We start from the raw sequence: 25,483 nt of genomic DNA, 5'->3' as shown, positions 1-25,483 counted from the left end.
AATGCCTATAATGATGTGCACACACATTTTAGATAGAGCTGCAATTGCCACAAGGTGTGGTTTGGGAAAAGCTCTGCATCAAGGCAGGTTAGCTCAGCACAGCCACACTGAGAGGTGAAGACGTCTTGCTGTAGGACAATCTATGCTTACTAGCTAGTGTAAATTGTTATAACAATCCAGGGATTCAATATAGTGCTGTGAGAGCTAGTACTACTGAAGGGTGAAGTCATGAGTGCCAACTCTTTGACCCGCTTCACGCTTCCTCCCTCATGACACATGCTAGGGCACTTCCAAAAAGTTGTTCTCCGCTTTGTGCCTATACACAAACAAAGGTGAAACAAAGCTAATGTTTGCCCTGAACATGCAAACACAGTACTGAAAAGCAGGATTTGGTGGCACCAGCCATTCTCTGGCAACATCAAAGTTCCTCTTGGATTTGATTTTGCTGCTCTTATTTTTGTTGAGCTGTGTTCTGCTTCCCCAGGTGGGTTTGCTTCTGTGTGCTATTCCTCAAGGGTTATATGTACAAGACAGGCCACATGTAATGGTTCTGTTAAAATATATTCCTGGTCTTCTCCATGACCCTATGTTCAGTCTTAACATTACAGCAGCATAGATCAAAGTAGGCTCACTCACCAAAGTCATATTCTGTATAGAGGAAACAGTGCTAAATATTCCAATAGGATTTTCATGTAAGCTTTTGGCTGACCACTTTGAAAATGTAGTTGTTTTTCCACAGGGTCTTCAAGTAATCAACACAAAAAAACAACTCTACATTTATAGCCATTAGTAGGGAAAAAAACAAAAACATTTTTCACTAGTCAAGCATTGAAAAGGCAAAGATATAAATCAGGACACACTAGCTTCAGTAACATAGTCTGGATCACATAGAAATTGTATTTATTTCATTAGCTTCTATTTTTCTCATTGTTCATGGAATAAAAAAAAGCAACTTCAGCACACAGGAAGAAGAATAAAGTTCAACAACAACCAATACTGTTTTTTCAGATGACGAAGCTGAATGCCCTAACAACTGTAGATGATGGCCATATTTCTTCAGCACATATCCTAGGATGGGACATGGTCTGACGCAGCTCAGACAGCAAGCAGATGGCAAAAAGGGATGTTTAGTTCATTACCTTGATTCACCTCCAAAGCTGGTATTGAACCTCCTGCTTAGTACCACATATAGGGTGGAACCGACCCACTGACCTGTCAGGAGTATGTCTTGCCCAACCTGTCACGCTAACTTCTTGGTACAGAGATGCACGTACAGCTTTGCTCTTCACATGTGGCAAAGAACTGTGCTAGAAAATTCACCTTGGAGAGGCAAATACAGTTAGGGGACATAGACTTTGCACTAACATTAAAAACAGCTTTGTTCTAGGGAGAAAAAGAGTGTTTGACATTTCTATTTGTTTGGCTCATTGCCTATCCTCTAATCCTAGCATGACACTTAGGTTCAAGCTTTAGCCATTCACCTGTATTTAAAACATGCTATTTATTTATTCATTTCAAGTGAAGCTGCATTCCTGATGGTAACCATAACAACATCCTGCAGAACACACTATTTGAAGAGCCAGTTTAATAACTGTCAGGGGAAAGGAAAGAATTAATGAGGAATTACGGTGTTATTTACAGTCTATTCGCATCAATACACACAGCTCCAGCTCATATGAAGTTATTTTTAAAAGCTTAATCTTCATGACACAAACACTGTTTGGAATTTCAGTGAATAAGAGGGCTATTTCAAGTTTGAAAGTATTCAGTATTTTAATGCTTCTACAGTAAATAACTGACTCAAGTTTTATCAGTTGCATATCTATATTTGTTTTTTACAGAATCCTCATCCCCCTGCACTGGCAATGCTTTAGACAGTGGCCCTTCTCTAGCAGATTCTTATGAAGCATCCTCTGTAAAACATTCTCAGGTGCAGGACAACCCTAAAACAGTGCTCATTAGTCACACACACACACACACACACAAAAAATCATAATGCTCTTAAAAAGAGATCACCTCTAATGATTTCAAGAATTTGAGTTTAACAAAGACAAGTTTTTGAGACCACTGGTTATATCTTTTTTTTTTTAATTATTTATTATAAAAGTGTGGTTGCCTATTGATTTCATGAGAGATGGTGAACCCCAAAGGTAGGCAAGACTGAGTATATCTAAAAGGTTTCAGATACAAGCTGGATCAGACCTATTCATAGCTTTTAAGTTGGTTCTAAATGGAGTGTTTTATTTAACATGCTCTCAACAAAGAGCAGGCAAAACAAGCTGACTGTGCTCCCACCAGCTGCAAGCCAGGCAGCAGCACTCTGAACAGGTAAAAGGGAACAGGCTGGCCCCCCATTAGCAAGAAATGCCATGGCATTTGCAATGAAGCCACCAGTACACCTGCAGCTAACATGAGCAGGGAAGATGCTCCACTCTGACTGAAACACTTACAGAAATATTAAGTGAAATAAAGCCTTATGGCTCCAGCTTTATTCAGGTGACTGTAAAACCTACCTGAAGGCAAACAGATCCAATGGTGCTCAAAGCAAAGGAAGAGCTGAAGTAGGTCTTACTGGTGACCCAATCAATTACAATTCCTCACCTACTTTGTGAAGCCATTGCTTCATTTCATTTCTTTTTGACATTTAAGTCAAATAAAATGCTTTGCTTGATCCCCTTCCTCCCATGTTAAATTTCAACATTAAAAAAAAAAAAACACTCAAATTTCCCACAAGCATATATGCTGTATATTCTTCAGAAAACTGTCAAGTTAAACATTCAGCTCCTCAAAATGCATTTCCTACAGTGCATATTAAAAAAAAAAAAAAAAAAAGCACCTAGAGATGGCTGCACTGACTGTTTGTCATATTTGTTCATTACTCTCTCACAATTTCAACCTGCTATAAACCTCACAGGACAGGACTAGATTCCCCCCCACCCCCCACCTTTATTTTTTTGGTTAGTACAATGATAATGTTAGTACAACAAAGGCTCCTGTGACTCACCATAGTACACTAAAACTAAATTCAACACAGAAAAAGCAAGTATTAATTGACATCACCTTTTCTACTTTCCTCTACTACCACATGTTTAAGTTATCCTTCCCTATCACAAAAAAAAAAATAATAAAAAATCCAATTTCTTAATAAAGCCCCACATAACTGAAAAGACCCAATTTGCTATTGCATGGTGATTTCATCCTGACTTGTTTTGTTTTCTTTAATCTAACATAATAACAACACAGAGTACACTCATTCTCTTTGTAGGTAAGCAGGTAACACTTCCACATGACAACTGAGTTTAAAAACAAGCAAACAAAAAATCAAAGCATTTAACAATGAAGTGGGCTGGACTCTTACCCAACAAACAGCTGCATTTTTAAAGACAAGGCAGAGCCTTCCCCGAGCAAAACACACAGCTCCAGCACTGCCTCACCACCCCTACCACACCACTTTTGATTGCTCAGCTTACTGAAGTTTTCCGAAAACATCTTAGTCGAGGACCTTTTCGACCAAGCTGCCAGCTTGCAGATTTGAAACCAGTTCAATGCACAACCTGATAACAAATCTCCACTGCTATGGCAACCAGAGATAATATTACTTTGAAGGCACTATGCAAAAAGATGCACGTTTCCAGAACAGGTACTGACTGAAGCATAACATAAGCACAATAAAATAGATTTGCTGATCTTGTATTAAATTAAGAGCATTAAAAAACATTCCAGATACTCATCTTAATCCTCACAAACTGATTTTCTACTACATGGACTCCCTACCGTGTTCAGTTCAGCAGTCTAGCAGCATGAAGGCATTTTGCCAAGCCTATTTGTTCTGTGTGACTTGGCGCTTTTTTCTTCAAGTTAACTGAGAACGTGAAGGAGAGCCTTCACTTTTCGAGAGAGACCAACTGCAAGGCTCCAGGACTGCCACCTCCCTGAAAACTAAATACTGGACAGTCTCAGGAAAGAGGCAGTGAAGTACAAACCGCGTTTATCTATAGCTGCTGATTAGAAAGACAATACCACCAGTACTTTGTTCTACTGAAATGGAAGAGAAAATAAGAACATGGTGTGCTCATTGCCAGCAGTAACTGGTTCTGTACCTGAGACCTATACAATCACTATTAAAGAAACATGTTGATCGCCTGAACTTAACTGTATAAACCTTGCATTATTTCTCTCCTCCAAAATGTGAGGTTTGAGTATAATCTTTTCCTCTTCTCCATTTTTTTCTGTCACTGGCCCACATCACCTGCCTCATGCAGACCAAGAGGTGTGGCAGTGCATCACCACAGCAGCTCGCTCTTTGTCTCAACTGGTGAATTCTCGTTTCTGAGACCTGACAGTGACAACTGAAGTATAAGAAAGGGGAGTGGGCTAGAGTATCTGGTTTTGGTAAATACTTCGCGTTCTGTTGTGCACAATGAATCTCAAGTACACATGTTGCCGCTATTGCGTTGTTGAGTTTTTGGCACAGAGCTCACAGGAATTTTTCTCTTTGTACATGATTGATTCTACTGAATTTTATTCATAAAAGAAAAAAAGAGCTATATACATGAAGAGTTGTCATTATGTATTTTTTTTTCATGCTGTTCTGCCACAGAACTTTCTTTCAGGGCCAAAATCTGCACTCTCATACTTATGAATTATAGCAAAGTTTGTATGCTTCAATGATAATATAATATTTCTGGTGTCCTTTATGTCAATAAAACAATATTTTACTCAATAGATGAGATCTCTGTGATAAAGGTAAAAGTCCACAAATTATTCAGCTGAGACCTCTAGTTTTTCCTTTGTGTCTTAACATGAATAAAATTCTTCAAAGTTAAAAGCCTAGTGAGCTAATCCAATGTCTGAGATATACTCCTCTAATTTACAGCATTGGTATCAATTTCATATGAAAGATCAGAAGATCAGAAAAAACAGTAATTGAAAAACTTCAGTTAAAAAATGTGGTCTCAAAATGTTCCAAAATAAAAACATTCCTAATTTTAAATGTTATTTTTGAGAACCTCTTCATATGTTTAGCAAATGCACAATATGTTGTATGAAAATGCCAAAAGTACTTTAAAAATAAACAAATTTTCCTACAATACTGTACGAAAACATCATTAATCATCATAAAAACAGCCTTGCTTTAAAAAGGATGTTTTCCTTTTCTTTTTTAAATGCATATTACAATCTGCTATATATTAAATATTGTGTAATACATGGAGTTCAGCAAAATGTAATCTTTTTTCCCTCCAAAAGAATTTTGGTATTTTAACTTTTATTTTCAACCTGTATTGTAATAAAAATCAAACAAGGCATTTTTAATGCAATGAAAATCTCCCAAAATGCAATTGTCAGACAATAGCATTTCCATTTTCTTCAGTAAAACAAAACTTGTCAACGTTCTTAACTGGAATTAATCTATTCTGGTGCTCTGAACCAAATCAAGAAGTTTGTTTTAACTCAGTTTGACATTAAATTGCATTTACATACGGTACCATAGTACAGTAATGGAAGTAGTACAGCACTAAATTGTATGCTGCCAAAGCAAGGAAAATGTACCAGTGGAAGAAACATTCTGCGCTAGTTATATTCTTAACCCCTCTTTTTGCTTCCATTACCAGACACCGTTAAAGAGACAAGATACTGCCTTTTGGCTAAGTTAGTGATTTTTACATTCTTAAACCTGTATGTTCTTCCTGTGCCTTCTTGCTTTATTCCTCTCCAATGGACTAAGACCCTAAACTGCCCTACATCTCTTCCAAGACATTTCAGTTGCATGCTATTCAGTTAAAAAGAAATCAGAATGCATCTTAAAGGATATATATATTTAAGGGATATATATTTTTGGCATGTTAAATTTCCTCAAAAGAATAGTTATTTTGCAGAAACTGTACTTTAAGCTGAGAATTTTTAACACTAAACTACCAACCAGCTTGTAAAAAGGCTGGTCTTTTGTACTCAGTACAGAGTTGTTAGCATAAGTAAGGAACCAAAGGTATCATGACAAAGGCCTGAACCAAGTATCTTCAAGTCAGTGGAGAGATCTCTTAATTCCTCATGGAAACAAAATTGGTAATATACAAGAAGGATAGTCATTGGCTCTGTTTTAAGCATCTAACATAGGCAGGATTCACAGAAACAAGAGCCTTATATTGTCAAAAGAAAGAAACAGAGAAGCTAAGATTAATGCTTATATTGCTGTAATGTCAACTGTGAATACTACCTTATCTAAATCATTTTCTTACTAGGTTTAAATCATTAATACCTTCAAACAAACACAAATTGATGTCTGTTGCCTTTTACTTCACCTTCATGCCAAAGTTTTCTCTGTATACAACAACCAGCTATGGGATTTGTTCTTCAAATATGAACAGACTGCTTATCTGAAGACTGCCATGCTGAAGTCACACTGGCCCAAAATAATTTTCAAAGACTATTATTAATTTTGTTGATGTGAAACTGCTTCCTTGAACCAGGATTGCAATGAGACGATAACCATCTTTTATCCAGCTCTCAAGAAGGGTATCACACTAAGATCCATAGAAAAATTAATTTTAAGCCCCTGGGTGAAAGAAAATAATAATGCTTGTAATATAATGGGAGTTGTAAATGCAGCTGTTAATCCCAAAGTCTTAAAGTTAAGCACTGCATAGGTTTTCTGCCACACTTCTGATTGTACCCTGTGACTTACGTTTTTAATTACCTGCTCAGCCATAACTATAAATACACTTTCAGATAGCTTGTTAGGTAACAATAGGGAAAATAAACTAGCATAGTCCAGACAGTTTCTTAGCCAGAAGAGCTCTTCAGCTTGCTCTTTTCTAATCAGTTCACAAGAGCTGTTCATAGATCATGCATAGATCAGATATCTACAAAAGGAAACATAACAAAGCCAAGATGTTGTATACACCAACATTAGAAACAAATGATAATAAGAGTCATGAACTAGCAGAAGAACCAGTTTACAGTTCCCTATCCATACATTTTTCTAGTTAAACAATTCTTAAAGTGTTTTTTTCTGTGGACAGTCTATCATCAATCAAGTGAAAAATACTTCATTTCAATTTTTATTGCATTTTCCTTTGAGAAAAAATGTTATTTACAAGAGTGTAAGAGTGTATCCCAAACAATAAATAGAGAAACTAAAAGCTAAAATAGCAAACAAGTGCCACTAATAAAGACTTGTTTAGAATTCAAAGAACCTTTTAAATGAGTATCTCTTGGCCAGTGGAAGGCTCTTCTTTCCTATTCCCACTGAATTTATAAACACATGAAACCCACGTGTCAGAATGCTTGAAACAAAAGATGGAACCCCTTCAAGCAGCTTGGATGTAGCTCAACCTCGTGAGCTCTATGTATCACAAGCACCATTGATATATCACATCCAGTCAGCATTTTACCAGCTGGTATGATACCTGTATTGTGACCACAGTGCACTATGCAAAGCTAATGGCTTTCTTGATACACCCATATAATTGCTTCAACAAAGCAACCGCCAGAAGCAATCCATAAAAGTGAAGAATTCCAGATACAGTTTTTATTACTTTGCCCATTTCTCTTCTAAAAATGAAAAGGGAGTTGGGGAAAAAAGTGCATCTTTAGTGAGCATTTTAAGTGCAGCATACCAAAAACATCTCTGAAGAACACTAAAATGAGATGAGTTTTTCAAATGCACAACCTAGATGCCATTACCTATGCTGTGGAGAGCAGCACCACCTTGCAATTATTTTCACGTACCATGCCACCACTGTGACAAACCACTAAGCCAAAAATTATTTTACATCTCATATTACTGAATATATCTCTGTCCTCTTATACCTGTAACACTACACATCTCCTTTTGGGTCCTCTAATAGTGAAAAACACACACACACAAAAAAAAGGCAAACAATTTGCATCATTGCAAACTGAAAAAAATGAAAAACAGATCAGTGACAGATTTCAAGTCCACAAGAAAGATCAGAATCCCTAATACCAAAACTGCAGTAATATCATGTTTGTCTTACGGGTTTGGTGATTTATCTCCTGAAGAACTTCTGTTCTAATCACATTTGTCTGTCGCCGTCTGTTCACAAAATGCAGCCCATGTAACTAGATGAAGTTCCACACATAACCTTCAGAGAGACATATCTAAACAGTTTTCACAGGTATTTAATCCACAAAGATTGCACAACTTCTGAGTAGCAACTTGGCAATTTTTATGCTTATTTTGTTTAAATATTGCCAGTCTAAAAATAATTATACATGCTAGTGATTAACCCTAAGCATGATTGTGAGTGCACAAGGAATATAAATACAGAAAACATATTCTTCAAAAAAAAAAAAAAAAAGAAAAAAAGAAAAATAGAAAAAACACTCCCCACACCATCAATATTAATAAGTGAAAACAAAACACAGCCTGACCTCTTGAATTACTCGGGAGATCTGATTAAGTGCAATCAGATTCCAAGCACTACAATGTTGGGAATAGCGTCTCTAACCAAATGCTTTTCTCATCACGAAACATCAGTAATAATGACCTCAAGCTACTTCATCATGAATTTGGTCTGCCTTTGATAAAACACTATTATAGATCTGCAAGATAACGTTATCTTATATGTTCTCCATGATTAACGATGACATTTTTCCTATATAAAGTGCCAAAACTAAGAAAAAAAGGGCCAAAAGGTCACAATCTGAGGAAGAACCCTTTCAGAAGAAAGGGCTGCTGCACAGCCAGTTCTTCCAGCACAACCCACAGGGTCTCTCCAACCAGCCTACCGGTGCAGTTTTAAAGTGACCAGTTAACTGCCTGTGGAGATCCAGCTCCCTAATTATTGATTGACCTATATATTGTTGGCAACAGTTACACCCTAGAGGATCTGATTTGAAAGGCAGTTGAAGTTCACAGTTAAGTAAATTATGAAATAGCCAAGACAACCAGGCCAACTTCCTAAGAAGATTAGGCTCTTCTGTTCAACAGAATATTTGGGGAACCATACAAGAAAGTGAAAACAGGCATAATTTTGAAAGAATAGAGACTCATAGTAGTTCACATGCCAAACAGCTTATATATGCACACAATACACAAAGCCCCAAAAATTCTTTTAAGAATATAGAGTAATCCACTGTGCCAAGACCATCAGGAAGCAAAACTTTTGATGAGTATGTAGTCATAGCAGTATGCAAGGTCTAACTCTCTAGTTAAGTGGCAGCTGCAGCTTAGCTTTCACTCTCTGAAAGGTACCACGGGCATTTGTGGATACATGGTTCACGTTCCTTCTAGCTGACGTTGATAATTATTTTAAGATTAGAAAGCAGACTATACAGGCTGCTTTGTGGACACAAGAAGAGCAATTCAACCTGCCTGATTCAAGCTGCCTTAGGAAAAAAAAATAATCCAGATTTGCCTTTGCCAAAATTGTTTTTTCGCCTTCATCATTGCACCTTTGTTGAACCTCCTGCCAGAAATTGGAAGCGGGAGGGTTCACTGCTGGAAATAAATGCAGAAGACACACTTCTGAAGCTAATCATTGAATCAAGCAGGGAGGCAGCTGGGTATGGCAGATTGTGAGCAGAACAGGAGATGCACTCTAGCACAATGTAGGAAAAGATTAGGAAATAGAGAGATGAAATGAAAGAAGCATCTCAAGAGGTCTTTTGCTCTATTGCTCTTCAAGAGTAAACTTAAAAAAAAAGATGAATTCAGATATTATTGTATAATTATTTTATTTATTTGTTAGAACGATGAATGGATTTCTGTCTGAAACACTGGTGAAGTGACACAATTGCTTGTCCTGTATTGTACTGACAAGTACTGTTTCCCTTTTTCCTGTTTATTCCAGTGAATAAAAAGACTTCGTGATAAACCTAAATCCTCCATCCTCCTCTAGAACTACTTTTCAGCAGAAGTTAAGTCTCAGCTGTATGACATGACTCCAGGTGTGGAAAAAAAGGAAAAAAAAGAAAGAAAGAAATCACACAACAACACGTCCTCAAGGAAGATATATATATATATTATTATAACCTTTCTGAATCACACAAAGTACCTGTAGTGGCATCCACTGTGACAAGAGAAGAAAATTCTCCTGGGACCAGTTCATACGTGACTACTCCGTATATTCCCAAATCTCTGTCTGTAGCAACAACACTGATGATCTCTGCTCCTGGCTGTGCGTGACTGCTGATGCTTGTCACATAGGTGGCTTGTTCAAAAACAGGTTGATTATCGTTAATATCTTCTATCTCTATACGAACAAAAGCTTGGGCACTCAGCCCTCCCTGTTGGATAAATCAGAAAAAAATAATTATAAATGCATACAATTGAATGACATGAATCTAGCTTCAGCACATCATTCAAGAACACACTGCAACACAACTGAGCGATGAAAACGTCTATCAAGAACAATTTAAGGTATGCACAGTAAATATCCCAAAATACTGAGTTCAGGCCAGCTACACACTGAGAACAGCTTCAGTATGCTCACTAACAGAATACAGTGCAAAGCCTGAACACAAAACTACTTTTGTTAACACCAACAAGCAGTACACACATCAATTTCTGCTAGTCTGACTTCACACTTGTTTACATTAATCACCTACATGCTGCTTATTCTTTCACAGACAAAAGTCAGGGCTTAGTAACTTTTTTCTGTCTATGAATTTTTCAGATTTAAAAGCGTGACCATTTTAACAGTGAATACAATACTTTTGCAACACTGATTAGGAACAGAGGCTGAGAGCAGACCACTGCAGGACAGCTAGAAGCCTACCTGCCAGGCTGCTGCATGGAAGATCCATTCTCAATTTACCACCCTGGCAGGTTTAAGCAGCTTTGCAGCATACTTATGTATACATACATACACACACACTGTATATAAATATGTAAGTATATATGAATGTAAATTGCATCCATATACAAATTATATAGTACATGCACATGTGTGTGTAAATATATATGTCTATGTACCCCCACTTCACGTACACAGACAGAACAAAACCAAATTCGACTGAAGCACATAGCTGAAAATATTTTTTCATGTCAAATTCATAACTGCTTACATAATTTTATTTCAAGCACGCCTGTGATTTTGAGGGAGAAGAGGTCTGACCATGCTTTCCAGGGGGCTTGGCTCAACTTTTCGGATCATGTTTCTTTCCCCTACGCTAATAGCTGGGAAAAGCGCCAGGCAGCATGCATTGCTTCAGTAAATGACCCTCTTTGCCATCCCAGGCTTGGCTGCTAGGCTGCTCTCACCTGGGTTGCTACAGGCACCCACATGGACCTCCCCTAAATACCACCTGGGCAGACAGAAAGCCACCTTTAGCTCTACAGCAAAATTGGAGAAGCAAGAAGAAAGTGCAAACTGGCTTATCACATTACACTGCAGTGAAATCATAATTTGCCATGGCAAAACAGTTTTGTGGCAATCTGGAAGAGAGTTCTGTGGGTGCTGAAGCATTGACCCCACAGGGCCCTGGAGTGAAACAAATGGCAATTTGTCTCTCATAGCCACATAGCCCCTGCAGATCAGTTGGGAGGAGGGGTTATATTTAGGTAGCATTTTCTTAAAAATATATAAAATAAAAACTCACAGCAAATTCTGTGGCAGTGATGTGTATAACATAGGCTTAAACCATCAGATGCATGTGTACCTTGCACACACCACACACACTGCATCAAGGCACAGCTGGAGGAAGGACCCTGGGAGCATGGTGTTGGGATCAATTAGTCACTTACAGAAACTGCTGAGACAGACGGGATGCTGGCACATACAAATGACAAGCTATGCTGTGCACATCCAAACTTCATTTTGCAATTGCAGTACTGGTGATACACAACATAGCTTGTAGAGATATAAAAAACATCTATATCCTATGTCTTGATTACTTTCATGAAGGTTGGGTTTAACAGTATCTAATGATTTAAACTCAATATTATTTTTTCTTGCAGTGTAAGAATGTCTCCGAAATTATTTTTGAGTTTATTACTCACACAAGATGAGAATTAATTTTGTGGAGAAAATATTAGCGTTCTCCCCAGCTTTCCATCGGGATTTTTGTTTGACTTTGTGTAGTAGCAGTATCCCTGTTGGGTGGTAGTTCCATGAAAGCTCAGAAAATTAAGACTGTGCCTATATTTCACCTCAAAACTAGGAGATCTGGCCCACATCCTCCTTGTGGCACACTTGGGTTTTCTTCTGAGGAAAGCAAGGCCACAACAAGCCATGGAGCAGTCAACCAGCACCTGGGGAGCAGGGCAAGGCACTGTACAAAACAGTTGTGGACTGCCAGAACAGTTGTGAATCACGGCACTGAAATGGGGAACAGGAGATACGCGTATTTAGTGGGCTTACTGCCTCCACCCCAACCCCGCTGCAGTGTGAGCATTTCCCCAAGGTCTTGATTTCCTTGAGAAGGAGATCACTGCACAGGACCTAAAACCTATGTGCTCTGTTGAAGCCCACAGTCAGAAGATGCCCTGGGGCTGCAGCTCCACAGCTTTCAGGTATTCTAGGAGAGGAATTAGAAATAATGTTTTTAAGGAAAGTGAGTGGGCCAAGGAAGAAATTAGGTCAAGACTATAAAACATCTAAAAAGAGGAAAGGTTAGAGCAGCATGAAACCAAACTGCAAAAAAGCTCATGATAATGTGTTTAGCTGCTTCTTCCAAGTCTCATTATTGCTAAACAGACATGAAAAACCAAAACCCTCTCCAGAGGATTTATATTTATCCTATGGTGTTATGTAAAGACTGTAAAATATTTGGAAATAGAGTCAGTCTGGCGATATGGGAGAAGCAAGTTGGAGACCTACTAACTACTTAATCTCCCAGAAGAGACCGAATCTTATGATGGAGACAGACCCTACTTTTCCTGAAGCGTCAGTGTATTCCCTCACATGAGTCAAGAGCAATATTAACTTGGTTATGGCCCAGTTCTTGCTCTGGCTATGAAAATCTTTAAGTAACATCCCCAGTGAGAAGGAATAACTGCTTCTATTTCTAAACACATGGATATATCTACTCAGAGGCAAAGCTGATCTTCCAAAACATGAAGGCTGATTTAAACAAGTATGTTGTTGACAGAAAATTACATTTGTCAAAACATATTACAAGCAACAAAAAGCCACAGTTCATTTTGAAATCCTGTTTCTCAAATGTTCAGATATTTTAACTACTGTTTTGATGTGACAAAAACTAACAATTATGTAGGCTAGTATAAGAATCCTGTGATTCTAGTGGCCCATACAGTAAGAATAGGACATACAAAGCTACCACCAAGTCAAAATAACCATGAGATATATTTTTCTTTTACAGGACTTGTAAGAAAATATAAAGCTATTAGTACCCCTCTTCATTATCTTTAAAAAAATATTTGCCTGTAGCAGGAGAGATGCTTGAGATTAACAAGTAGTAGAAGCAATGCTGTTTTGAATAGCTCTGTTTGGTCTTGTTGACATAAAATTTTTAAGAATCTGTCAAGATTTCCACTACAGTATCCAACCTTTTTGATCATTGAATGGTGCTGTCAAATTCTTGATCCCAACTGAATTGTGATATACAGGATCTCTAATATGAAAACATGTTTTCTTTTCTTTATTAAACCTAGAAGATGGTATGTAATCTTCAAGTCCCCATCCTGTCGAAATGGAGAGGATCTGCCAATTATTTCACAAGCAAAGCTTCTAAAGAAGTTAAAGCTTTTGAGTGTTGAGTGCTTATCTCTACATTAATTGCTTCAGTGTAAAATACAAAGAAAACTGGACAAGTATTGTGTTTGCTAAAAAAAAAATAAAATCAACAACAAAAAGGATGAAGAGCAAAATCTGTCTCTATACTCAAAGACAGCATAAGAGCCAATGAGGCTTCAGTATCATTAGAAGTTCTTCAGAACCTAAATAAATATCAGCCTACATAACTGGCCGAGTTGAAGTGTTTAATGAACTGTTGTTCATGTACCTCTATAAAAGTGAGCTGTAACATAAAAGTTAGTAATAGCATACTCTGTGTTGGTAGGCAATTTCATGATCTGCTGTAAATGAGTTTGAAAGAAAAGATACACTTTTTTTTTGGGGGGGGGGGGGGGGGGGGGGGGAGTAAAAGTACTGCTATACTTCAGCCCTGAAGCCTAAACCTGATCTCTTCTTTCCATGATAAAACTTTCACTTACAATCTCAAGACAAATTGAAAATTATGCCAGCTTTATTTTTTTTAGTAGGGTTTTTATTTTTATTAAAGGAAAAGATCTTAAAAAATACTCTTACTGTTCAGGTAAGATGTTTACCTATTTGTCTCACAGTATGTCAACGCTCCTGTTGTGAACAACAGAACTCAAAGACTTTATATGCAATTACTTACAAAATGCATGGTTCAGCAGGAACCCAGGCACAGTACTGTGGTACTGTGTAATACTGCAAGGCAGCTTTAACCATGTATTCTGTGACAGCAAGGTCAGTTAATGCACAATACATAAAGCTCAATTTTTTCCTCTGTTCTTAATTTTTTAAATATGTGCACTTTGGCTATGCAAGCATTCTCAGTATTTTAGCTGAGTTTTGAAAAACTGCTTCATAACAAGGAGCAGGTGACAACACCCAGTGTAAGGCCACACATAATCCTGAGTAAATTCAGTAAGTAACCATTTTGAGTATGCAGCACACAGATGTGATTCATAATGCTCTATAAAACCATACCTTCACATTTAGCAGATGCACTTGTATATGCAAATAGATGTGACTCCTTTATGATCTACTTTAAAAAACTGTCATTAAAAAGTCTTAGTTTCTACAAGGACATCTGATTTTGAAGTAGTTTTCAGCATCCAAAAGAAATCTGATCTATTCAAAAGCAATTTTTCAGAAAAGGATGACGACTAATGACTCAAAGATAAAAAAAACTAGAAAAGCTACCAATTAAGCCTTAACTTAATACTAATTAACCACAGATGAAAAGAAGCATTCTTGTTTCTTTTATATGGCATTCCAGGTTTTCAGTTTTTCAGCTGCTACATTATCTCTGCAAAAGGTTCAACATGCCATATGCAGGCTGCTTTGCTCCCTCTGACCCCAAATAGTAGGCGTATCTGGGTTACAGGGTATTAAAGGAGCTCTTTGTGTCATTGTCCGCCAGCAGGCTGAAGCGGGAGGACAGGGAAGAAGGAGTCCAGACTAGCTGATGAGAACGCAGGATAGCATCCTTCCCCACTGCATCCCAGATTAAGTAGTCAAGGCTTCCCAAGGGCTGCAGGACACTCACCCACACTCCAGAGCCAAGGCAGAACCAATTATCTTTGGCTCACTTCCAGAGGAAAACAAGCAAGATGAGAAGTCACTGTGGCACAGACTTTCAAACAAGCCCACCACCACCATTCAGTGACAGCTGTCAAATCCTAATGAAGGGCAGCCTTACCAAAGCTCTTAAGAACCTCACCTGCAAGAAAGGGCAAAAACAAAGTAGCCCACCTTTTACAAAGAAAAAAAAAAAAAAAAACAGGTTTGGGGTTTTTTCCATCATCTGAACTCTCATCATGGCATACAAATTTCTCCTGGATTCCGCCATAGCCAAGCATGTGCTTCTAACAAACTTAGTCTTATGGAGAGACTTTACAGAAACCACACAGATCCAGCTGGGATTGGACACGTTTAAGCCCATAATGATGCATACAATCCCACCACTGCAAGGATGTGGTATGGCACCCCTTACACTGTGAGGGCCATAGAAGCACAACATCCTGCCTGTCCTCTGCAGTTTTTGAAGCTTCCTGGCACGCTGATAAAGAAATGGTAGACTTGTACATGCACTGCATTATCTAGAGAGGTGTTTGTTGCTGGAGCTGGAAAATCCCTGAGAGCAACCTGTGCAAGCATAGGTCTTCCCCATTTTTGAGGGGAAAAACTGCATACGCCAGATCTTCAGAATGTTGAAGCTGGACATGCTCCTGAAGGCCTCTCATTGTGCACCACCAACCCCAAAATTGTGCAACTTGGAGATTTTGGCTTTGAAAACCAGACAACTATTGTCCCTAAACAGATGATATAGGTGCCAGTAGGTAGAATTTAAACTAGCATTATTCCAATTAAGTTTCCACGGACCATAACAGGCTTTGTTTTTGTTTTGATTTTTAAACATCTGCAAGCATTACTATTGTTGAAAGAAAAAGAAAGATGACAGGCATAAAAATGCAAATAAACAATAGGATTGAAATATGCATGATACATAGCAATAAAGTTTGCCACCATACAGCAGCAAAAACATATGCTGTAAAAAATAAGCTTTCCTGTATGAGAATGAATTCATGTTAGGACTAAGATAGAATCACTTAAAAGGAGTAATGGAAGCATAAATTTGCATATGTAACTGTTTGGACACCCTTGGGCAAGCAGGAAAACACACTGTATTAGTACCCACCCCAGTCATGTTTCAAAAAGAAACAAAAAACATAAGCAGCAAAACTTATCAGATCTAACTTCCACACATTCAAATGGGAAGTAGTAGCAACTTTGTTCCCTATGCATTTGAAAACACTTACTAGAACTCCTGTTTTTCCATATTTTCTTTTTGTAATACTTGATTTCACAGGAAGTTTGATCTAAATCTCTCAATTGTTTGTGAAGTTTTCCAAAATAAAATTTCTTTAAAATAAAATCAGATGAAGGCAAACATTTCAATTTTAGTATCAATACAAGAAAGTATCTGACTAGAAGTTCAAAGACTCCTGAAATGCCTACCGAAACTCTGATCTGTCACAATTGCAAAACACAGCTGTTTGCAGCTGGGACTAGCTGGGTGTAATTCCAGTCAGATCTGGTGTGCAAATGACAAGCGTGTGACCCTTGCTATGGGAGCAAAATGTCTATCTTCCACAATCCATGTACAAAGGCCCAAAAGTAGGGCTAAATGCAGATGCCATGGATACAGTGCAAACTTTTCTATAAGCTAGCTACATGACTTCTTTCCATATAAAAGCATTTCAAGGAGGAGGACCAGATACACGTGTGAAGTGAGAGACTTTGGAACCCAAATCAGTGCTGTCAGTTGATAAAGCTAACACTATGACCCCACTTAAGTCAGTACGATGGCTCCCACATACTCACAGGATGTTTATTTAACACCAGTTTAACAGAACCTGCTTTGTGCCTTCCTGTCCATGGGCTCTTGTGGGCCATTTCAGTTCTCCCATTACTGCTTCTAAATAGGGCATAAAAGACAAAACCAACAAGATCCAAAACCATGTAATGGAGCAGGCATGAACAGGTGGAAGAAACTGATAGCCCTGCTGTAAGATTAGCTGAGCACCACCTGGAAAACACTTTTTCTCCTCATTTCTAATTAACTTTGTTATTTTCTCTCCTCTTCATCTCTCTTCCCTCCTCTTTGTCAACAGTGACCCTTCACTCTTCCCCCAACTTCTTTGTATGTGTTTCTCCCCTGATCACAGCCTCCACCTTGAACTGCACACCTAACACATTTAATCCATCATGAACAGCAGCAGAGTGCCAGGAGATAAAATAACCCACTACAGTTCCGCTGTAGAGGTGGCTGGTGGCTCAGCATTTTTTCAGGCATACTGGAAATTTTGAAAGGCAAATATTGATTTTTGGTGCTTCAGTATTGAGGTGTCAGATGACCTAATTTTTTGAAGTGCAATCAATAGAAACTGTAAAGTGCTGGGTTCCAGTAAAAAGATCAGGTCTTGTCTGTCACAGACAAGGGAATCAAAAATTGAATCCTCCTCTCCATTACTGAACTACTGAAAACAAGGTCCCTAAATGGAGATAAATCACAGACCTATCTTAAAAATGAAACAATCTATAGTTTCAATGCATTGCCCATTTTCCTATAACTTTTGACATGAAGAGTATCATCAAAGCAACAATTTAAGAAAAAAAAACTTTTCTCATGTAAAAAAAAAATCATGTAAACCTATTTTCTTTTAGATTTTCAATGTACATGTTCTTTATACAGATCCAAAACATGTGAGGACCTGCACAAAACCAGCACTGGATGTAGGAGAAAAATGAAGCTATCAGCTATTGCAAAGTAGTTTTCTCGTGTTTTGTATAGTATTATTGACTGCTTTATTCTTCAACTTTTTGATATCTGTACTTAGGTGTACACTATGAAATTTTGCCTAGAAAGGAATTTTGAAGACAGAAATTACATCCCAGAGAAATTCCAAAATGGCCACAGACTTCTGCTGGAGAAGTTTCAGACATTGTCCCAAAAAAAGACTTAAGTTCAGAAGTAATCTGTAAGATAGAGTTGTATGTCAGGAAACAAACAAAAAGTGATATGATGCTATTTCTCCTCAAAAAGAAAACTATAGAAAGAACATATTGCGAAAGGCAGTATTAATGTAAAAGAATGCTTCTGTAGCCTCTGAAATAAACACTGATTAGTCACTGTTAAAGAAAAATGCAGGTGCATTACACACATACATCCAAATTCAACAGCATACAAATATACCCTTGACCACTACATCCTCTGAACACAACAAATAGCACCAAGCACCAACTGCAGCAAGTCCATCTACTCACGAATACAGAAATCACAATACACTGAAGAAATTTGGAGAATTATAATGAAAAGCACATATGTTTTATGAAAAACTTATTTCTAGAAAAAACAGCTTTTTCAAAAAGTGTATACTAGATAGCTTAGGACTACTTTAAATGCAAGCATAATATTTGAAGTACAAAATAAAAACTTTATAGACAAATTTTTTTTGATGTTTTTCAGCTCAACTTGTACTGTAAAACGTGACCTGAATAATATGAATCCCTCAGTTTAAAACAGTTGTTAAATGTGATGTTTGCAAACAGCCAGTAACCTTTCTCTTCAGTCTTCTCACAGTTCACTGTGAAAGAAAGTAAGAAAAGTAGTGAGTGGTCTCCTTTCTGGGCACCTTGTTGCCAACAGCCTTCAGATGGTTTTGTGATCATCACTAAATGAAGCAGAGAGTTATTTTCCCCTTCTTTTTGAGGAGACACTTTACCAAAATCTTCTGTTACATGTCACCCTATAGAGTCCACCCCTGAGCAGCTTGATGTGTGATGTGAACAAACATCTCCACAGTATGTTTCAAAGGAAGACGATCTAAAAGAACAACTGCATAGCGCTCTTTACAGCTTTAGGCAGTTTTACCCCAGTGTACATCTGGATTTGACAAGCAGAACTCTTCTGAATTTTCAGTCCACTGGCCTGTCCAAGGAAATGGCCTGTTCTTCATAATGTTCTTTGTTGTTTTCACCATTCTTTTGACTCCTCCTTTACCCTGCTTTGGTTCACACTGGCCTCAAAGCATACAAACTAGGACAAAACTAAATGAAGGCACTCCATGATAGCACTTAATTCAGCTAATACACTGCAGTTGAAGTCCACCAGTCCTGAAAGGATCAGGAAAATCAACAAGGACTAACACATTCTAGAAATGTTTTTTTAATACCTCATTTAGGAGTGACTCTGGATTGCACAGTGAACTTTTTGAACTTTTATCAGTTTAGGTCAAAACTTGTTTAGTGAAGTATCATTCTGTCCTCTGTAGAGTCAAGAAAATTTATTCATAAATCATGCAATTTTCACATACTCCATTTCCCTGTAAGGGTACACACACAGCACATCCAAATTTGCAGATGTAGTCACAAACCTGGCATTACAGAAGGGCAAAACTTACCCCATCCACAGCTTTTACTAAGAGATCGTAAGTAGTTGGATCTCCTTCTCTGTCAATATCTTGAGACACACAGATTTGACCAGTACGGGGATCAATCTGGAAGGTTTTGGATTTTTCATAATAATGGAATCCATCATAAAGAAAATACTCAATTTCACCAAACTGGTCAGCATCAGCATCTGTTGCCTTGACCTGCAGGAAAACAGGAAAAATGAAGGCAGTTTTAAAGATGCCTTTGAAAGAGACTTTGTTTTAAAGATGCCTGTGTTTTGAAAGCAAACATGCATACACACGATGCCCTATGAGTACAAACATGCCCTAAGCTATCTGTTTGCATTTTGTAAAATGACAACTCAGATGCTGACAGCATAATTACTGCAACAAGAATAGAAGATCGATTAGACCATGTTTGTAACATACTTGTTTATTTGTCAATAATCATCTCAATCAAATGAACATCCCTTAACTGGAAAAGACACGCACATTAAGCCATGTCACTAGGCCATACATTAAGCTACTCTCCCTTCCTGTTATTTTTATCAGCAGAGGTAATTCACACAGTTCTTGGATGAATTATCATGAATATTACATGTGCATAGAGAAGTGATGCAGGACATTCTTACTGAAAGTGTTGTCTGAAAGATTTCCCAGAGCTTAATTAAATCCTTAATTTAATCGAGGGCTTGGTGACACAGTGATCCATGAAAGGCAAGGGCTAGAGGGTGCTTTAATCTGCAGTCCTCTGCAGAGCCAGATATCTGCCAGCACCACTGAACACAGCCATCACCTGCATGCACAGCACGAAACAAAGGATGTATGGACTGCAGTAAGTTCCTGGGAGAGACCAGGTTCCCTTGATCCCAAGCACAGCCTTGGATAGAGTTACAGATGCTGAACAACAAGACCAACATTTTTTCAGCTCTATTAAGTACATTTAAAAAGCAGCATGAAAACTGCTGCAAATCCCAAACACTGTAAACAACTACTTTAAAGCAAGACTTCATTCAGAGGGATGTCCACCTGCACCAACAAAGCAGAAGTCAACAGTCATTAAAAATACTTTTAAAATGTTTTTATAATGTCAGAAGGCTTTGCCCATAAAATATACATATGCCCTATGAGAGGCTGAGGGAAGTGGGCTTGCTTAACATAGAGAAGAGGTGGTTTGCAGGGAGATCTACTAGAAGCCCTCCATTATCCAAGAGGATGTTACTGAAAATACATCAGGGTCCCTCTTCAGGTGCAGGGCAGGAGGAAAAACAATGGTCACAAGCTGCAACAGTACTGTCTGGATGAAAAGACATACTGTTGCTATGAAGATGATAGAGCTCCCCGCCCAGAAAAGCTGAGGTCTCCATCTTTTGAGTTCCAAGACCCAAGGGGGGACAGCCATGAGCCGCCAGAGTTGTCTGGCCCCAAGACCACCAGAGACTTCCCACCAACCCTCCATCCACAGCCCAAGGAATGAACTCTGACAGGCAATGCTAGCACTGCAACAAGGCTGTGCTGCCTCACCAGCCACTAAAAAACAAATACATAGGACGCTGAAGTGTAAAGCTGTTGCTCTTCAGCTGAGGGGTAGATAGCTTAAATATTTGGCAAACAAAGAAGTATTGTACATTACAGCAATAAAATTGAAGGCACAAAGTCCCCGATTAAAAAAATTGTGCTGAGTTTGGCTTTCTTGTGGTATATGCCATCAGGAATTTTTTCACTTTTAAAATAAGATTTGAGATATCTGTAAACATAAGTACACAATAAAATAGACTGCATTTTTAGTTTGTGACTACTGGAGATACTTGAAAGGTTTCTCTTCTTCATCTGGCTTAATTTTCTACTTCTTTGAAGAAAAGTCCTTTTTTCTTGCCTGTGAGTACAATGCCTGAAGACCTAACCAGAACTTCAGAAACCTTATAACCACCAAGTATGGGAGTTTAAACCCAGTCAAGTTCCCCAAGAAGACCTGTGAGACCGATCACCTGCCCTGACCCAGGTTTGTAGGCTATACCCGCAGTCATGAACCAGGGAGGGCGGGGGTTTGGTGTGCTACTGCACAGCTGCCTGTACTGTTGGACATCTGGCACAGTTTTAGGCATGTTTTTGACAGCAGCCAAGCAGGACATACCAGGGACTATTCCTAGCAAAGTCTGGATGAGCTCATCCTGTTTCTTTGGAAGGGGGACAAATGAATTTGTGTGTATGGACACAAGCTGTGGCAAGTCAGTGGCCACAAGGCTGGAGAACAGGCCCCAGCTGCCTTCCTCACTGGTATAAACATGTGGTCAAGACCACTCAGCACCTTAGTGTTGCACTCACCTCTTGGCCCTCAGAGGAATCATTTTGGCATTAGGGTACTGAACTGGGACTGAAGTAAACTCACCTGAATGAAAACATGGCTTGTGAGGGCACAATCATAGAAGTGGGGGGAAAGAAACTGTGTACAAAGAGTTTAAGCAAATAAGGCTAAAACTTACCCTAGACCAGTTACTTACATCAGAACTTCAAGGTGACAGATGTCCCAAAAGATGCACATTAGTTCAGACCCTTTTTTTTTTTTTTTTTTTTTGCTCCTTTCTGTCTTAAAGCACTGTATGGATTTGCCTGCTTCTGCATGAGATGATCCACTTTTTTGTATGTCAAGAGATATCTCTGACTGGGATTGTGCAGCACACTCCATCACATCCCTTTTTCAAGTTTCTTACAGCACTTCAGGCCATTAAACCAGGATTTCTGGCACTGCAGATGGTAGGGAGCCCTGCAGTTTTAGAGCCTTTCATGCTCCCTTGCAGTCTGCAACCCCCAGCTATAGCACAGGGTGCAATTCATGGCCAGTCCAGTTCAGTGACTCCAGTCCAATGACTCCTCCTGGTTAAGTTATAGACAAAACTCATCCTCAACTTCAGCATAACCAAGATCTGGCCCTAAGCATGCTTTACAGCTATACATAAATGAATTCTACCACATGTATTTTATCACTCTTGTACCTTGTTATTGCTGTTATAAAAGACAATAGAACAGAAGTCTAGCATGCCCTCTGTATTCAATCATGGAACAGTAATTCATTTGGTCCTTAGGAGAAAAATACTTTAACTTATTTTTTGTGCCTGAAATCTAGTGACAATAATGAAAGGTCCTGTGTCATTATACCTATACATAGTTACATGTGTAAATGCTGACATTTGTCTGCAATTGAATGTGGGTGAGTAATTACAAGTGTGAAGTTTAGCCTATTATGTTCAGCCACTTGTTTTCCTTCTTTTAGATTATGCAGTCCTTAGACTTTTAACAGTACATGCAAAGGAAGGATGACTGATGAGTTTAAAAGGAAAATGCTTCAGTTCAAAGCAGTATGGCTTTGAAGGTCTAACTGATCAATAAATGATGCCAGAATTAAATGGCATCAATGTCTGCATTTATAAAAATATGATCTCTGTCCAAGTCCATAGTACCCATTCAATTTTCACCCACTTAACAGTTTTTTCATCATTTTTTTAATCTGCAGTTTTACCTATGGAGTCTCTGCTCTGAAGATGAAAAGAATGAAATTACAAATGAAAGAATAATTTACTGTAGCAAACAGAAGTTGAATAGCACTACAACACCTGAGGTCTAGGGAGCAATTATCAATACAAGCTGATTTAGAAGGTTTGTGTGTTTTCACTGGATTCAAGTTCAAGATACAGGTGAAGAGAACAAGTTACCACACATTTTACGAACTGAAGCATACTGTAGTCATGAGCCAAAGCATGGCAGGGTATAACAGTTGCACTAGGGCATTACAAGCTGTACTAGTACCATTCCTATAGGGTATTACAGTAATTAAGTGTTCAATAGCTTTGAGTTACAGCAGTCCCAGCAAAAGGAAATGAAGGCAGCAGCGAGAGTTTTCACAGTGCATTGATCAAGAGCTTTGTGTGCTGGCAATAGCACAGAGGTGATAGAGCTGAAAGGATTTATGGGCCTTGGAGGTGGGGAAGGCAAGAGAGCACAAAGCTGTAACTTCAACTGTTCTGTAGGCTGAATGTGATAATATGATATCGGGAGCTGGGAGAAAAGGGGGGGGGGGGGGGATGGGAAATTAAGCTCTCAGGGCCTTACTTATTCTTTAGCTAAATACATTTTCAATGTGCCAAACTGAAGATGTGTGTAATTAAGGAGTGTAAACTTGGGAGTAAGTAACTACAGGACAAAGCATTCCCAATAAACATTTCTAAAAGCCAACAAAAGCCATGGCTTAGCAGCATGATAACTGCTGGTTGGACTCCTCCAGTCAGTCACGTTTTCTGTAACCTACATCCTTTATTTCTGCACTTTCTAGACCACAAGTTTGTCAAAAGAAAAAGAAAGTTTCTTTTGCCCTGCTGACACTACCAATAAAGTAAAAAATGGCTAGAACAGTGATGTACGCTCAAGAGGAGGAAGGTGGAACCTAGAGAAGTGTTATGGAGAACAATAAAAAAAGCTGAGCAATCAGTGTGATGCTCAGATTAGTGCATGAAGCAACAAATGGTGGGAACTGTTAGAAAAGAAAGGGTATAAAATATAGCGATAAAAATAATTGGTGTCTTTAAATGACCAAGTATCAGACATTAGAAGTGCAGAAATAACTTTCTATTTGCATGTGGAAAGAAGGCCTCATCTCAGAGAAAAAAATAATGTGTACTTGAAGATCATTAACTTCATCTATATGTACACTTTAATCCTACAACACATGTGGAAGTCCAAATGGAGAAAAAAATTCTGGCACCATGCTCAGATAGATGGGAACAGAAAAATCTTTTTCAGTGTTATACTAAGGAAGAAGAGACTTTACAAACTAATAGAAAGCATACATTTGGTAGACTGTCAGCTGGTTCCACTCACTTCAGTGGGACTATAACAACTCACAGCAATGGGCAATCTTTCCCCATATTCTAAGTACATGAAACAGTGTTGTCAATAAATGAGTAATAGATATTATATAGAGAATTTATAATTCCCTAAAGTTCAAGTCATTTCAAAGACTAATCCATTTTGACAGAAAAGTTCCCACTGCTTCAAAACCTTGAAGCATATGTTTAACTGTCACCCTACTGTTTTGACAGATGAAAATAAAGTTCCTGTCTATAGATTTAGGTATTTTCATTTTTTTCTAAAGACATTATTTCCTGTTTATTAACAACTGAGTATTTTGAAAAGCAGAACAAATATTTTAAGTTATATACAAAATAGAAGTGACCTGTGCACATAAAACCACACCAGAGAATACAGTCCAATTAACTCAATATGCAGACAAAAAATTCAGGGCATGCATTTTGCATTCTATTTAAAGACTGTTTCTAGGACTTCGGTAGTGTGCAGCCTTAAAGCTGACTGCTTTGCTATATTGAATTGCACATGTGGGTGACCAGATTTCATTTTACGGCTTTCACATTGACAATAAAAATAGGCTACAATGGGAAAGAGCAGGCAGTCTGGCCAAAACATTCTTGACATTGGTCATCTCTGACAGCAATTAATTGAGACTAAAAAGTACTAAATTAATTTTTCACAGCTTAAGAATTGTTCCCATACAACACACATTTTGTCAAGTTTCCTCAATTTGATTCCAGCAAGCCAAGATGCAGCTTTTATAGTTCATGGAGCCTGCTTGGGGTCTCTCAATGTCAAAATTTAAGACTTTATTTTGTGTATAGAAGGTGCGTTTAATGCTTTCAGTCGAAGCGACATTGTGAAAAGCAAATTAACTGCTGGTAATCAAAGAAAATCAGAATGTAAATAAAACCCATTCTCTACTACTCCAAAATCTTCCTCATCAAAATATAAGGCAGGTCACTACATATGGATACAGACAAAGGGAAA

General features: G+C 38.2%; 1 protein-coding gene across 1 annotated transcript in view; it reads right to left on the bottom strand.

Annotated features, from left to right (window-relative positions):
- DCHS2 (dachsous cadherin-related 2) overlaps positions 1–25,483 on the bottom strand; it is a 106,859-nt gene that overhangs the window by 46,801 nt on the left and 34,575 nt on the right. Inside the window, exons 2-3 of the mRNA XM_032186246.1 lie at positions 19,643–19,834; positions 10,020–10,251 (exon numbers count right to left, since the gene is read on the bottom strand). Of these exons, the coding sequence (XP_032042137.1) occupies positions 10,020–10,251; positions 19,643–19,834 (424 nt within the window). The remainder of the gene's footprint in view (positions 1–10,019; positions 10,252–19,642; positions 19,835–25,483) is intronic.

This window comes from Aythya fuligula, chromosome 4 (assembly GCF_009819795.1).
Source record: "Aythya fuligula isolate bAytFul2 chromosome 4, bAytFul2.pri, whole genome shotgun sequence".
NCBI lineage: Eukaryota > Metazoa > Chordata > Aves > Anseriformes > Anatidae > Aythya > Aythya fuligula.
This window is presented reverse-complemented; position numbering and strand designations above follow the sequence as displayed.